This window comes from Castanea sativa, chromosome 10, assembly GCF_040712315.1.
Source record: "Castanea sativa cultivar Marrone di Chiusa Pesio chromosome 10, ASM4071231v1".
Classification (NCBI taxonomy): Eukaryota; Viridiplantae; Streptophyta; class Magnoliopsida; order Fagales; family Fagaceae; genus Castanea; species Castanea sativa.
In genome coordinates this window covers 39,288,610-39,302,545 of record NC_134022.1, presented here as the reverse complement: position 1 = coordinate 39,302,545, position 13,936 = coordinate 39,288,610, and the positions used below count along the sequence as shown (strand labels likewise).

At 35.8% G+C, this 13,936-nt stretch overlaps 1 protein-coding gene across 3 annotated transcripts in view; it reads left to right on the top strand.

Annotated features, from left to right (window-relative positions):
• The window catches only part of LOC142612555 (uncharacterized), a 33,884-nt gene extending 22,014 nt beyond the window's left edge, over window positions 1-11,870 (top strand). For 2 of the 3 annotated variants that reach the window (XM_075784643.1, XM_075784642.1), the window contains exons 6-9: window positions 7,589-7,693; window positions 8,386-8,502; window positions 9,938-10,368; window positions 11,127-11,870. In XM_075784643.1, the coding sequence (XP_075640758.1) occupies window positions 7,589-7,693; window positions 8,386-8,502; window positions 9,938-10,368; window positions 11,127-11,738 (1,265 nt within the window). In that variant the 3' untranslated portion in view covers window positions 11,739-11,870. The remainder of the gene's footprint in view (window positions 1-7,588; window positions 7,694-8,385; window positions 8,503-9,937; window positions 10,369-11,126) is intronic. The other variant, XM_075784644.1, reaches the window with a different exon arrangement.
• Window positions 11,871-13,936: the final 2,066 nt, after the last annotated feature.

Below are 13,936 nucleotides of genomic sequence, written 5' to 3'. Positions count from 1 at the left end.
TAGGAGTAGCGGCAGGAGCCTCTTCAATCTCCTGTATTTCTAGGGGAAGCCAAACGTTCTCGGACTTCCTCAAATCCGAAGACCGGGGAACTCCTGCTACGTTTAAAGCTTCCCCATACTTTTGACGGTATTCGCGGCATAAAGCCGCGAATTCCTCTGTCATTTGTTCCTCGGTGGTCGCTACCCCTTCGTCAAAACTTGCTGCTTGGCGGCTTGAAGAGAGAGTTGGAAGGAGCTGGCTTCTTCCTTCATCGAAGCCGATTGTTTCTTCGGATCCGAGCACTCCCTTTGAGCTTGGGAGAGCTCTTCATTTCTTTCCTTAAGGAGTTTGCGCTGTCCTTCTATCCGGGTCTTCATGGTCTTCAAGTTTGACTCGACCCCATTCTTCTCTCTCCTCGGCTCTGCTACCTCCAAGGTCGGCTTCTCGTTCTCGGCAAGGGCTGTACCTAAGGTCTTCTCGGTCTCCACCCTAGTTTCGAGCTCGGCCACGGCTACTTTCCGAGCGTCTTCAATAAACTTTTCAGCTACAAAGACCTCCTGAATAGCCTGTAAAAAAGCATGATGGAGTTAGGAATAACAAAAACTAATTTACTTATAAATATTGTTAAAAGGAGAAGCACTTACCAGCGCTAAGTCTCTTTTTAGAGAGAGGAATAGTTGTGGTTGGCCCATCTTTTCCAAGGTCTCCATGTCCTTGGGCAGCAGGAGAGGGCGTTCTAGGACCTCGGCCAGGTGGTGGGCGTGGCCTTGTTGAACTGCCCTTATACTGGACTGGCAGGAGATAGGAGCGCCGTCCAGCCTTAGATCGGGGGACCAGGTGGCCGGTGCTCGGTGCACTACAGCTTCATCCCTGATTTCCCCAAGTTCAGCTGAACGTGCTCTACCCTTGCACTTGTCCAGCTTCTGTTGCTGGGCCGGTGGGAGTTGTTGGCGTGGTTTCTTGGGGTCTTTAGTGATCGCCCCGTCATTATCCCCCTTCCTCTTCTTCTTGGGATCCTCGGCTGGCAGTTTTGGCTCAGCTAAAGGAGGAGGAGGAGGTAAGGCTGGAGGAACTTGGGATGTCCCCGTTTTCTTCTTCTCTGCAATTTTGGCAGCCCTGTTAGTGAGAAGACCCTCCATTCGTCCCATGTCTTCTATAGATGCGTCCTCGGGAAGGGCAACTACAAACCCTGCAATTCCAGAGGCCTCGGTGCCTTCTTCCTCCTCGTCGGAAAGTACCACAAACTGGTTTCCGCGAGGTCTTTCGGTGTCTTCGAGATGGAATTGGTCTATCTCGTCGTCAAGTGTGTGTGAAGAAGACACCTGTTCTTCTGGAACGACAGTCGCTTGTGAGTGCACGGCGAGTGGGACTGCTGCTATCGGCCGGTCGTACAAAATGGTGTTAGGAGCGTCCGGGAGGTCACGGTCGTCCAAAAAATGGGGCCGAGCTACGTTTATCCTCTTTCGTCTTCGGTCGCCTGCAATTATGGCGCTATCTATCTCTTGGAAGTCTTTGGAAAGAGGGGTGTACCCGAGAATAAGGTGAGCAGCCCAGAGTTGTAGGTCTTCACTAACGAACACCTCGGAGCGAAGTACTCGGTTTAGATCTGCGACGTTACAGTGACTCAGACGAGGACGCACGTGTTGCTTATCTGCAAAAAAGACATCAATACAAACAAACTTGGTCAGATTTACATAGATGTTTACCAAATTTAAGCAAGTATGAATACGCTTTTGTGTGTGTGTTAGGAGAAGTGGTGTTGTGGGGAGGTTAATCCTACGGCGTCGCACCTGGATCTCCCCACTCAACTGGGCAGTGGAAGTCGTCGTGCCAGTTCCCAGACACGATCAAGTAGTCGTCCTTCATGCCTTTGTTTGATTTGGGCAGACAGGAGATTAGCCTAACGGTCTTTGGACCGAGATTTAATGTAATAACCTACATTAGAAAGTTTGTGGGACTCATATAGGAACACGACATCGTGCCATGTGAGGTTTAAACCCATCTGCTCGTTTAAAGCATCTACACTGCCTAGAACTCTAAAAACGTTTGGGAGGCATTGATCGGGACACAACCGGTGGTTGCGAAGGTACTCCCTAGTTACAGGTTTCATTGGAATGGTCATCCCACCCTCTAGAAAGGCTATCATAGGAATGATAACCTCTCCCTCTTTCCTAGAACCAGCCACGGCTGTCGCCGGGCAGTATTTTAGTCCTACATCACTAGGAATACGGTACTTGGCTCTAAAGCCTTCCATACCAGCGGCGGTATCAACTAGACACTTTAATTTTCCCATTACAGAGGAACGATAGACCAAACTCTAAAGGGGAGGGTGTTTACGAAGACAGCCGAGGACTGTATCCGAGGAGAAAAGGTTAAGAATAGAGAGAGAGCAAGAACTTACAAAGTTGAAGGTACAGGTTTCCACGATTTTCTGCTGTTAAAGAATAATTGTTGTTGTTTTGATGGGATTGATCCCTGAAAATTTAAATGAAGGCGCAGGTTCCCGAAGCGTCACGACGTGCGAAAAGGCGGCCTCGAAATTATATTTGTCCCGCCTAAAATTTCGTGGAGTGATGAGGGCCGTTGGATGTCCATCTCACCGTTAAACGTGAGGGACAAAATGTAACTGGCAGTAATAAATACGCGCGGTGTTCAAAATAAAACCGCCAAATGGCATACTTTGGGACGCGAAACGATTTCCACACGTGGCATTACTCGCAAAGGGAATAGAGCAGGTTCTCGTAGGATCAAAACCCTATTTTTCTCCTCGGACGTTGAAAATTAGAGTTTTGAGGGGCTATTGTGGGGGGTAAAAAGATCCTGATGGGAACATGGGCCTTTTGGGCCGTGTTAAGGAGGGCCGACCTGACCCTGGGTTTAGAAGTTGTTAATACTATGGGTCAGCCCATGCGCCGAGGATCCGAGGACCCAGCCGAGGGTGAACTTATCCTCGGATGAGCACCAAAGAACTCGGGATTTCATAGTAAAGGTTAGGGGATGACACAGTTAAGGCCAATGGTTAAAGGGGGAAACCCTAGAATGCCCCAGAAGCACCGGAGTTGAAGAAATGTCAAAGATAAAGGCTGCTACCTCCACATTAAAGACCTTGCACCTACCACCCTGGCCGCATTAATGGGGAGGTGACACTTGAACAGTGGAAGGGAAACTTCTAGTTACTGTTCAAAGGCACTAAGAAAAGAAATATCTAGGCTAAGGGAGGAGTTGGGGCAACACGTGTATAAAGTATTAAAAAGAAGAGTATTTAAGGGAGGACTTAGAACAGAAAAAAGGGAGAAACCTTTTGTAACCTAAAAGGAAAAAAGACAAAGAGAAAGATATAATATAAGAACAGCTCTCGGCTTACGTCCGAGGGGGCTCAGTTACAATATTCCTTGTTGTTATCAAGTATTTGTAATCTTTAGTTTGTCATTTAATCCTCACACACTTCTAACCTGGGTTTCAAGCCCACACTCTACAAATTCATATTGTTTAAGGCTCATTGGGCCTGAGCCCATAACTGTTCTTGGGTCCAGGTGCAATTGTGCACTTACAGTTATGTTAACAGGTACTTTTAGGGTATTTGTTAATAATTATTTTAGAAAAATTTTAATAGCATTTTTATGGGAATATAAAAAGTTGTAAAAAAAATTAATTATTTTTTTTCTAATAAAAAGTTTTTAAAAATATTTTCTAAACTAATGTTTTTATGACATCTATTAACACTTTTCCTACTAATCAAACCTTGTAATTTGCACATTATAATGAATTAATTTTGGTTTATACAAATTCACCAGCTCAAATTTAGGACTTTTTATTTTATTTTATTTTTTTTACAAGATAGAAATTCTACTCTAACCTAAATCTAAGTATATATGTATGTGAAACTCTTTTTTGAAAACTTAAACTTCGGCTCTTGCCCTCCGCACTCCACAAGCACCTATACTTGTAAAGTGATCATCACATCAAGGGTGTGTAGTGTTGTGTTTAGGACTTAAACCTTCAAACCATACAAACATATTAATATCAAGCCGTAAAGCCTTTGACCCCTCCCTCCCCATATTTTTATTTTTATTTTTATTTTAAGGTTGACATATAAAAACTTTTGAAAACCCATAGATTTCTATATCATTATCCTATAAAGATTTCCTATAAAAATCAAAACCTAATATATATATTGTAAGGTCACAATTTGCACCCAAACCCACAGTGAGAAGGGGATAGGCCCAAAAAGCCCAATACAATGAAATTTGTAGAGAGTGAGCTTGAAATCTAGGTTTTAGTGATGTTAGATAACTAAAATGATGGGCTCGATCACAACACTACACACAAGGAACTGTTTATATGAAGGAATTTTATCCTCGGACACAAGCCGATAATGATTTGTATTATCTCTTTCAAATATAGATTACAACTAAAGATAGTGATGTATACAATATTTTCTCTATGTTCCCCCCCTCCTCTGAGCGTCTTCCTTTTCCTTTTATATCATCTACCCCCTTCTTCCCATCTTTCAAGTATGGATCATATTACTGATCTAGATACTTGTCCTACCTAACTCTCCTAAAGTCTTTGGAAGCAGCTGTAAGGCTAAACTCTGATACTTAGGCATCACTTCCCCATTAATGCGGCCAGAGAAGCAGTTGCAGGGCATTTAATGCGGTGACGGAGGTAACAACTTTATCTTTAGATATTCCACCACTTTTCTTCTTCTCTTTTACATCAACCATGTTTACCCTTACTTATAGGATCTTCTAGAATATTGCCTATGGACGTTAACTAGCCCTTCTCCTATCTCGGTTTTACATAGCCAATGACATACTCTTCCTCGAACCACCCCCTTAGATTTACTTGACCAGATATCACTTCTTTTCCTTTTAATATTGCTTCGTGGGTTGACATTTACATATCATCGGACCATTCAGTGTCTTCGGATTGGGCCTTTAGCCCAACAAATACTCTTGGACCAACCCAACATATATTCCGGGGCTCATTGACCCTATATATATATATATATATATATATATATATATATATATATATATATATATATATAATTTGATTTTAAATGTTGCAGCTGAATTGGCATCTCCTCATGTACAAAGTGCTTAGGGGTTGAGGGGAGAAAGAGTTCGAGCTGTGGGGTTAGCAGCATGTTGTAATTATCTCTAAAAAAAAAAAAACCTCTCCCATTAAAATCTTAGTACATTGTATTTTTTTCTTTAAATTTGTGGGCTAGACAGTTCTACATACAAAAATGCATTAAACAGAGTGATTAGAACTTTAACATATACGGCATAACCCAAAATCCGATGGAAAGCGGTGTTGATTTTTTTGTTCCCTCCTTTTTCTAAAGTTTTGTAATTGATGAGTTACTCATCTTTTTTGAACCAATGTACATTCCAAAGGTCAAAATGTAAATGAAGAGAATACCAGCGAATCCAATGTTACTGGCTAGTTAGAAATGCATAGCATAAAAAGTGCAAGTGAGTTGAATTATTATTTTTTAATTCCAAATTAGGTTTGGTATTCTTAATTGGTGTTGCCTGTCTATTAAATTTTTTGGTTTAATGTTTTATTGGCCTTCCAATATTGTTGATGTTGTTAAGAGATTTGTAACTTAACTGACACGTCCTAATCTTCTAGGTTTTACAATGAAGATATTTGGAACATAGTTTTTAAACCCGGACCGGACCGTACGGTCCGATCGGGAAAACCTCTAACTGCTTTTTTTTTAGCCTCAAGAACCGCTCTATGGGAAAAAAGCAAGAACCTGTGCGAAGTGCATTCGGACCTCACGGTTCTGAGAACCGTGATCAGACCGCTTCTCACGGTTCTCTACTTCCTTTTGAATTTGAATCTTAAACAAAAAAAAAAAAAAAAAAAAAAAAACATAAAAAAAAGTTTTTAAACTCTGCTCCCTTCAGAGTACATCACGCAACTCTCTTGAGAGTACTTACACGCTTACAACCATTGTTAAAGGCTGAAGCTTCAATCACCGTGAGATGCAATCAAACTTGAGATCGCACCACCATCTTCCTATTCTTTTTCTCTGTCTCACTCGCACTCTCTCCATGTTTTTGACGATGTTGTTCCTTCATTTTCCACCGGAGTCTTCGTGACTGTTTGGATCCAACTTATCTTGGCTGCGTTTTGCGTTTGGGCGTTTTCAACTTCTTTTTCTTTTTTTTCTTTTTTTTTTCAGCCGCAGTTGTTGACCAATTCCCCCATGAACAGTGCATCTGTGCACTGTTCATGGACCCACAAATTTCACTTTTCAGCAACTTTTTCATTAAAAATGGGTCCTACGGTACTATTTACACATTTAAAAATTATTTTACTACAGTATTTTCAGTTTTCAATTTTTAGTAATAAGTTCTATCTAAACGGACCCTTCGTCTTTTTTGGTAAATGGAGTCCTCTTGTATGTTGTTGCTTTGCGGTCAGCCACCAACATTAGCTTTACTGTCAACAACTTCTTTTTTTTGAAACTTCAAGTATCAGAGGTGTATGGAAACTCTCCAACGTGTTTAGGAGTGATTGGTCCCACGGCATGTTTTTCTCTTTTATTTCTTTTTTCGTGTTTTGTTTTTGTTTTTGTTTTTCGTGTTTAGGAGTGATTGGTCCAACTTGTTTTTGTTTTTGAAACTTCAAGTATCAGAAGGCTAGTTGCTTCTGACACTCCTTACTGAGTAGTTTGTACTAGTTTAATTTATTTAATATGATTTTATTGCCTTTGGTCAACAAAAAAAAAAAAAAAAGTTTAAATGGGCAGACATCCTAATTCCTATAGTTATTTTTTATTTTTTTATTTCTATTTCTTTTAATGCATAAATGGTGGACTATACAAATGGGCCTGGGCATAAAAAAAATGATTTGGGTTGTCAAATGAGCTTGGCCATGGGCAAACAGATTGATTTATCTCTTTACCATATTATTGGATCTCATAAAATAAAAATAAAAATAAAAATTATTAGGTACTCAAATGAGCTTTGTCATGACTTAAGAGCTCTAACAAAATTTTTAAATATATATATATGTATGTATTTATGTATATAAATCTTGAACTTCTCCCTTTTACGGTTCATTGGATGGTCCGAGTTTCAAAACATTGGTTTGGAAGAAGATATTTAGAGTTTCAAATTTCTCTCTTAGCTATTGAATTATCAAAAGAAGGGCATTGCTAAACAAATGTGCACTGCAAAAGTTGAAATGCAAGTGTAGAGAGTCCCAATGAATTAAATGTTACATGCCCATCATGTTTGGATCATATTTTTATGTATTGACATAATTCGAGTCAAATCACACTTATTATGCATTTAAATCTAAGTTTAAATGTGTCCAATTATGAACAAGTGGTAAACCATGAAGACAAAAAACACTTCTCAACAGATTGCTCAAGAAAAGCTGTTGAAATAGGTGCTTTGATAATTATTGTCTATTGATCTATTGAGACTTAATAAAGATCGATACATGGACACTTGTAGATTCATTGATCTACAAGAATCTTGAACGATAAATTTTATTTAAGCCCGTGAATACTTAAGATTTTCTTTCTATCTTTAATGAAGCCTCGTCACTTATAAATGATAATAATATTGTTTGGTACAGGATCCCAAAATTGGAGGAAGGATCCCAATGTACATTCCAAAGGTCAAAATGTAGATGAAGAGAATCCCAGCAAATCTAATGTTACTGGCCAGTCAGAAATAGAAGGTGAGAAATGCATAGCATAAAAAGTGCAAGTGAGTTGATTTTTTTTTTAATTCCAAATTAATTAGGTTGAATTTTCTTAATTGGTGTTGTTCGTCTATTAATTTTTTTGGTTTAATGTTTTATTGGCTTTCTAATATTGTTGATGTTGTTAAGAGCTTTGTAATTTAACTGACACATCTTAATCTTTTAGGTTTTACAACGAAGATATTTTGAGTTCAAGTTTCTCTCCTAACTATTATATTATCAAAAGAAGAGCATTGCTAAACAAATGTGCATTGCAAAAGTTGAAATGCAAGTGTAGAGAGTCCCAATGAATTAAATGTTACATGCCTACCATGTTGGGATCATATTTTTATGTATTGGCATAATACGAGTCAAAACGCACTTCTTATGCATTTGAATCTTAGTTTAAATGTGTCCAATTATGAACAAGAGGTAAACTATGAAGACAAAAGAAACTTCTCAATAGATTGCTCAAGAAAAGCTATTGAAATAGGTGTCTCGATAATTATTGTCTATTGATCTATCGAGACTTAATAAAGATCGATACTTGGCTCGACACTTCTAGATTCATTGAGTTACAAGAATCTTGAACAATAAATTTTATTTCAGCCCGTGAATACTTAGGATTTTCTTTCTATCTTTAATGAAGCCTCATTTCATATAAATAATAATAATATTGTTTGGTACAGGATCCCAAGATTCGAGTAAGGCTCAGCCACTTCAAGTTTTCATCAGACGCTATGCCATTAACATTTTCTATCTTTTTTACAAAATATTAAGCTGGGTTATTCTTCGTCTTGGATATGGTATGCCGTATGCCACTATATTAGACTTTCAGCTTATTTTTACCTCCCTCAAAATATATATCATCTAAATCAAAAATTATATTCTTAAAGTTTGGGTAATTTTGATTTTGCCCTTAAAGTTTAAAATTTTTGCATCACTCTTCTAACTTTAAATATTTCTTGAATACAAGGGTGTAGTTTTAATGCATTAAAATTACGTTATTTTTGCCTATAGTAGAAAACAAATAATTTAACATAATAGATGCATTTTTTAACTACTTTTTTTTTTCTTTAAACAGTAATATATCTTTGTGAGGATCATGTCGTAAAATTTGTAGTATCTTGAGCATCATTTATTCAAATTCTCATTTATTATTATCTTGATGTGCTATCAATCACATTTATTGTCACAAAAATTTTAAGTATTTTGCAGTAAAATTTGTTATAATTTTAGCATTTTCCCAACAAAGAGAAATTAGTCATATGAGAAAGTAAGAATAAGTGATTTAAAATTGAAAATTATTATTTAAAACACTAGCATGGTTTAGGGTTGAGATTCTTTATTAAAAAAAAAAAAAGAATTCTAATTAGTTTAAACTAGCATAGTTTAGAACCATTTGTAACTCTAAATACAAAAAGGCCCATTTAAAGTTATTTGAGCTGGCTCGGCTGCCACAGATGGTAGCCGAGCAACAAATCCAAACCTCTACACATTGGACCCACAATCCTACAGACACTGCAGTCACCGCATGCGGTGGTCCATATAATCCCTACATACACACATTGCCTAACCCAAAGATGTTAGTCCAATCTCAACAAACATAAGCCCAATTGACCACCGAACCTTTGAATGGTATATTGATTGAAGAGAATATGCAGTTATAGTTATACACAAAATTCACAGATTAGTAAGATGCAAAAATAGAGAAAATATGTGCCAAAGAAAAACAAAATACGGTAGTATAGTTTTCTCTCTTAAAAAAAAACACAAAAAACTCTAATATCCAAAATAACAGTTTTTTTATCTTGCGCATAAGATTCAAAATGGACTATAAACGAGCCAAAATTTTATTTCGAATTGAGTCATAGTCTGAATCAAACACAATTAGACTCCACAAAACCTAACATTGATATCCAATGTTAACAGGAGCAAATTGTAAATTGAAATTTTAGGCAGTAAAATCAAAATCAAAATTAAACTTTTATATATATATATATATATATATATATATATATATATATATATATATATATTTAAGGTTAATGTTTGTTGTACACAAATACAGCTTGTTGACATTTGTACTACTTAAAAAAATGGTGCATTCAAAATACAATTTCAGTTTTAATTTTAAAATTGTGAAATCGTGTTTTGAACCCAAGGTTTCAGTTGATGTGACACACATTTTATACACCCCGTAATAATTAGTTCTCAATATTTAATGGTGATAATAATCAGAGGATTTAAAGAAGATAAAAGAGAAGCATGTTCATTCTGTCCAAATCATGAAACTGCTTGTCAAATATGCAAATGATGCTAAGTTCGACTTCTCAAGTTGGGTGGGCCCTAAGCAAATAACAGAGACACCGGTATTGCTAGCAGCAGGAAATGGTATCACGAAAATGGTTGAGCAAATACTCGAAGCGTTTCCAGTAGCCACTAATGACCGGAGCAAAGGTAAAAATATTGTGCATTGGGCTGTGAAGAACAGGCAACCACGTGTATTACAGCTACTGCTTAAGCATGATTTTGTGAAGCGTAAACTAATTCATGAAGTAGATACGGAGGAAAACAATGCATTGCATTTGGCAGCAGAGATAGGAGAGAAGAAGCCTTGGCTAATTGCCGGTGCCGCATTACAAATGCAGTGGGAATTTAAGTGGTACGAGGTATGAACACAAAACCTGCAGCTTTAACCTCGAATTTTATTGCAAAACTTGACCACCTTTTCACGAAATCTCACAATTCAATTATAGCACATCGTAATCCTTAAAGTTTGCTTTCGAAGTCATTTTAGTCTCTTAAAGTTTGATATGAACATCATTAGTATCTGAAGTTTAAAAATAAGTGTCCTTAGTCTTTTTGTTAACTTCTTGTTTTATTGTCTTTGTGGATAGTGAAACAATCACATGACATATTTTAAAGAGTAATCCTATAGCCAGTAACTATTCTACAATATTTTTATAAATTGTTGATGTGACCAGCTTTTTATTGGTTTTCATTTAGGCCTATTATTAACATCATTTTTTTATTTACCTATAATCACTTATTACATTAGCAGTTTGAAAAATTTTTTATAAAAAAATTTATATCTCTAGCATTATTCTATTTTAAATTATGTGACAAAATTTGTCATATATATATATATATCACTTCCTATATTTACGCATTATTAGAATCTTGTCACATTTTCTTTTCTTTAAATGGAAGAATATATAGTTTTACATACAAACCTAATCATAATAAATGGTTATTAGTGAGTAATAATAAGTATCAAATTCTATTTAAGAAAAAAGAGTCTTTTGTGAGAAAAAAAAAAAAGTCCTTTTAAGGATATAACAAAAGTTACAACTATTTTACAACAAATCCTAATTAGTCTATATATATATATATATATATATATATATATATATATTAATGCATGCAGTTTGTAAAAGACAACATGCCACAACACTTTTGTTATCAACTCAATGGGAAGGGAAAGACCCCAGAAGAAATCTTCAATGCAACACATGAGGAATTAGTCAAACAAGGAGGCGCGTGGCTAAACAAAACCTCTGAATCCTGCTCAGTTGTGGCTGCACTCATTGCCACTGTTGCCTTTGCTGCGTCAACCACTATCCCAGGTAACATCAATGAAAAAAGCGGAAAACCAAACCTTGAAAACCAACCAGAACTCACTGTCTTCGCCATCGCCTCCCTCGTTGCTTTGTGCTTCTCCATCACTGCCTTGTTCTCGTTTCTCTCCATCCTCACTTCTCGGTATGAACATAAAGATTTCCGTAGAGACTTGCCGAAGAAACTTTTACTTGGCTTAACTTCACTCTTCATATCTATTACGTCGATGTTGGTTTCCTTTTGTGCTGGACATTTCTTTATGCTTAAAAATAAACTAAAAGACAAGGCATTTCCAGTATATGCGGCGACATGCCTGCCGATAGTCTTTTTTGCCATACAACAGTTACCGCTCTACCTTGATATTGCACGGGCTATTTTCAAGAAGGTGCCTCAATCAAGTTGTAAGGCTATTTCTATCTAGGGGGTTTCTTCTACATTATATAAAACTTTATTTTTGAATGTTTGTACTTTTATATCAATCTAGATTGATGGTACACTTTAGGATTGAAATAATTTGTTTGCTATTTTAAATAAATTTGGGATGCATTGTGTTTTTGGGTGTTTTGTGCATATTGTGCACCCGTTTTAGTTGAGATTTTAATCTTTCGAAAATAATGGACTTACGAGTTTAATAATTAAATAGTTGAGTTTTTATGTTGAATTCCTCCCTCCTTCCCTATACCAAATCAAGGCAGGTTTCACCATTGATGTTGGAATAGTCTTTCAATTGTCATATATTCGTATGGAATGAATATCTCAATTTTTATATTTACAGGCTTATTTCCAAACCAAACAAAGTTATTGTCTGATTTTGCTTGAGTAATTATTCAATCCAGTATGTTATCCCTCAATTGTAGTGATGCTAATGATGTTAAGCTTAGGTTATTAAACAATTTTCATGATATTGTTTTGACTACAATTTTTTTTACTGCAATTAGAAACTAATTTGGGCTTGATTTGAATTCTATTTGTACTTCCACTTAATATTTATATATATATATATATATATATATATATATATGATTTAATTTTTGTCCACCTTTAACAAATTAACAAAATGGTAAATTGAACACACTGAAAACTATTGAAAAAAAGATTTAAAGAAATCTTTGGTTTATTTTTCTTATTATGTTGAATATTTAAGGGATGTTTCACATCAAATTAAGCTACCATTCAAACTACAAAAATAGCTAGAGATGGCAGCAAATTTAGAACAAACTTGATGGTCTTGTGTAGTGTGTTGTTCCTTTCGTTGGTCCAAAAGAGGAAAACAAAAAGAACATAAGCAGGAAACAGAAAAAATGAAGAGCCATTATGACACAGCAAAATAAACTTACTGGGTCTAACACCTATTATCATCTTAATAGGTGATATAAAAGAATACATTATTTTCCAATATGGCTTCGTTACCCCTATCGCTTATTCTTGAATGTCCCAATTCAACAAAGTTCACACCAAATGAAAGAAAAAGCTCCAAGTCGATAAAAAATGAAATAACAGAGCACAATGATACAAAAATTGATAATTTTTCTTACAGAATTGGGATACCTGCCCAAATAGAAGATCAATCCATTCATTCAAACACAAATTCCAAGAGATTTCTATAAAGCGAAAACTATACCTCATTTCAGTCTTTGTTCTCAGACTTGGATTGCTCTAAAGGATGTCTTTCCACCTACAAACCCAGAAAATAAGAATTATAAACTGTGATTACATTTATTGCAATATCAAATTTGAAGGATTTCCTTAAATTCCATGATTTCTAAACTGTCAAATAGTGAAAATGATTTTGAAGCAACTCCTTGAATTCCATGATTTTTTAACTATTAAATAGTGATATGGTGTTTTACTTTTAAAGCCTTTTTCATTGGACTCTTTAGTTTTCACAATGTTGTTAAATATTTGCAACAAAATTAAGAAATTTGGTAGAACATGTGGCACAAAATTAAGTCTCCAATTTTGAATTTAGCTACTAGAAGCATCAAATATTGAGTAACAAATATAAATTGCAAACAACAATGTCTAAGCTGAATTTCAAACGATTTAGAAATGTGTAAGAAAATGAAACTTACATCTAGAATGGACACGAAAAGTAAAAACTTCAATTTCTGTTGTTGGTTCAACAAATAAGTTAATTAATCAATGGACAATTTAGATAGACGTTGATTCTAGATATTAATAAAATACGCACACACACAGAAACCCTACTGCAAGAAAGAGAACATCATATTTTTGAAGTTCAAATTAATTCTTCCTTCAAAAAGATGTTAAAAACTTTATGATTATATACAAAGCTCAGATAAAAAGCTACATTTGATCATCCCTATTAGCATACCAACAATAATCATATCATCTTCCTTTAATAATAAGAAAATAAGGAGTCAAAAATACATCACCTTAATTGTCAAGAGAGTTCCCCAATTGTATGACAATTCTCTAGTTGCCCTCCTTATCCCTTACTTCCTTTCTAACAGTTGAATCAAATGACAGCCAATAAAAGTCATGTTATAAGAGTAAAATCATGTTGCAAAGGTACATGCACAAACAGAAAATTTTGATATAAATAGCCCAGAATCAAAAATAAAATTTGGCCATTCATTGAGTTGTTGACCCATAGCT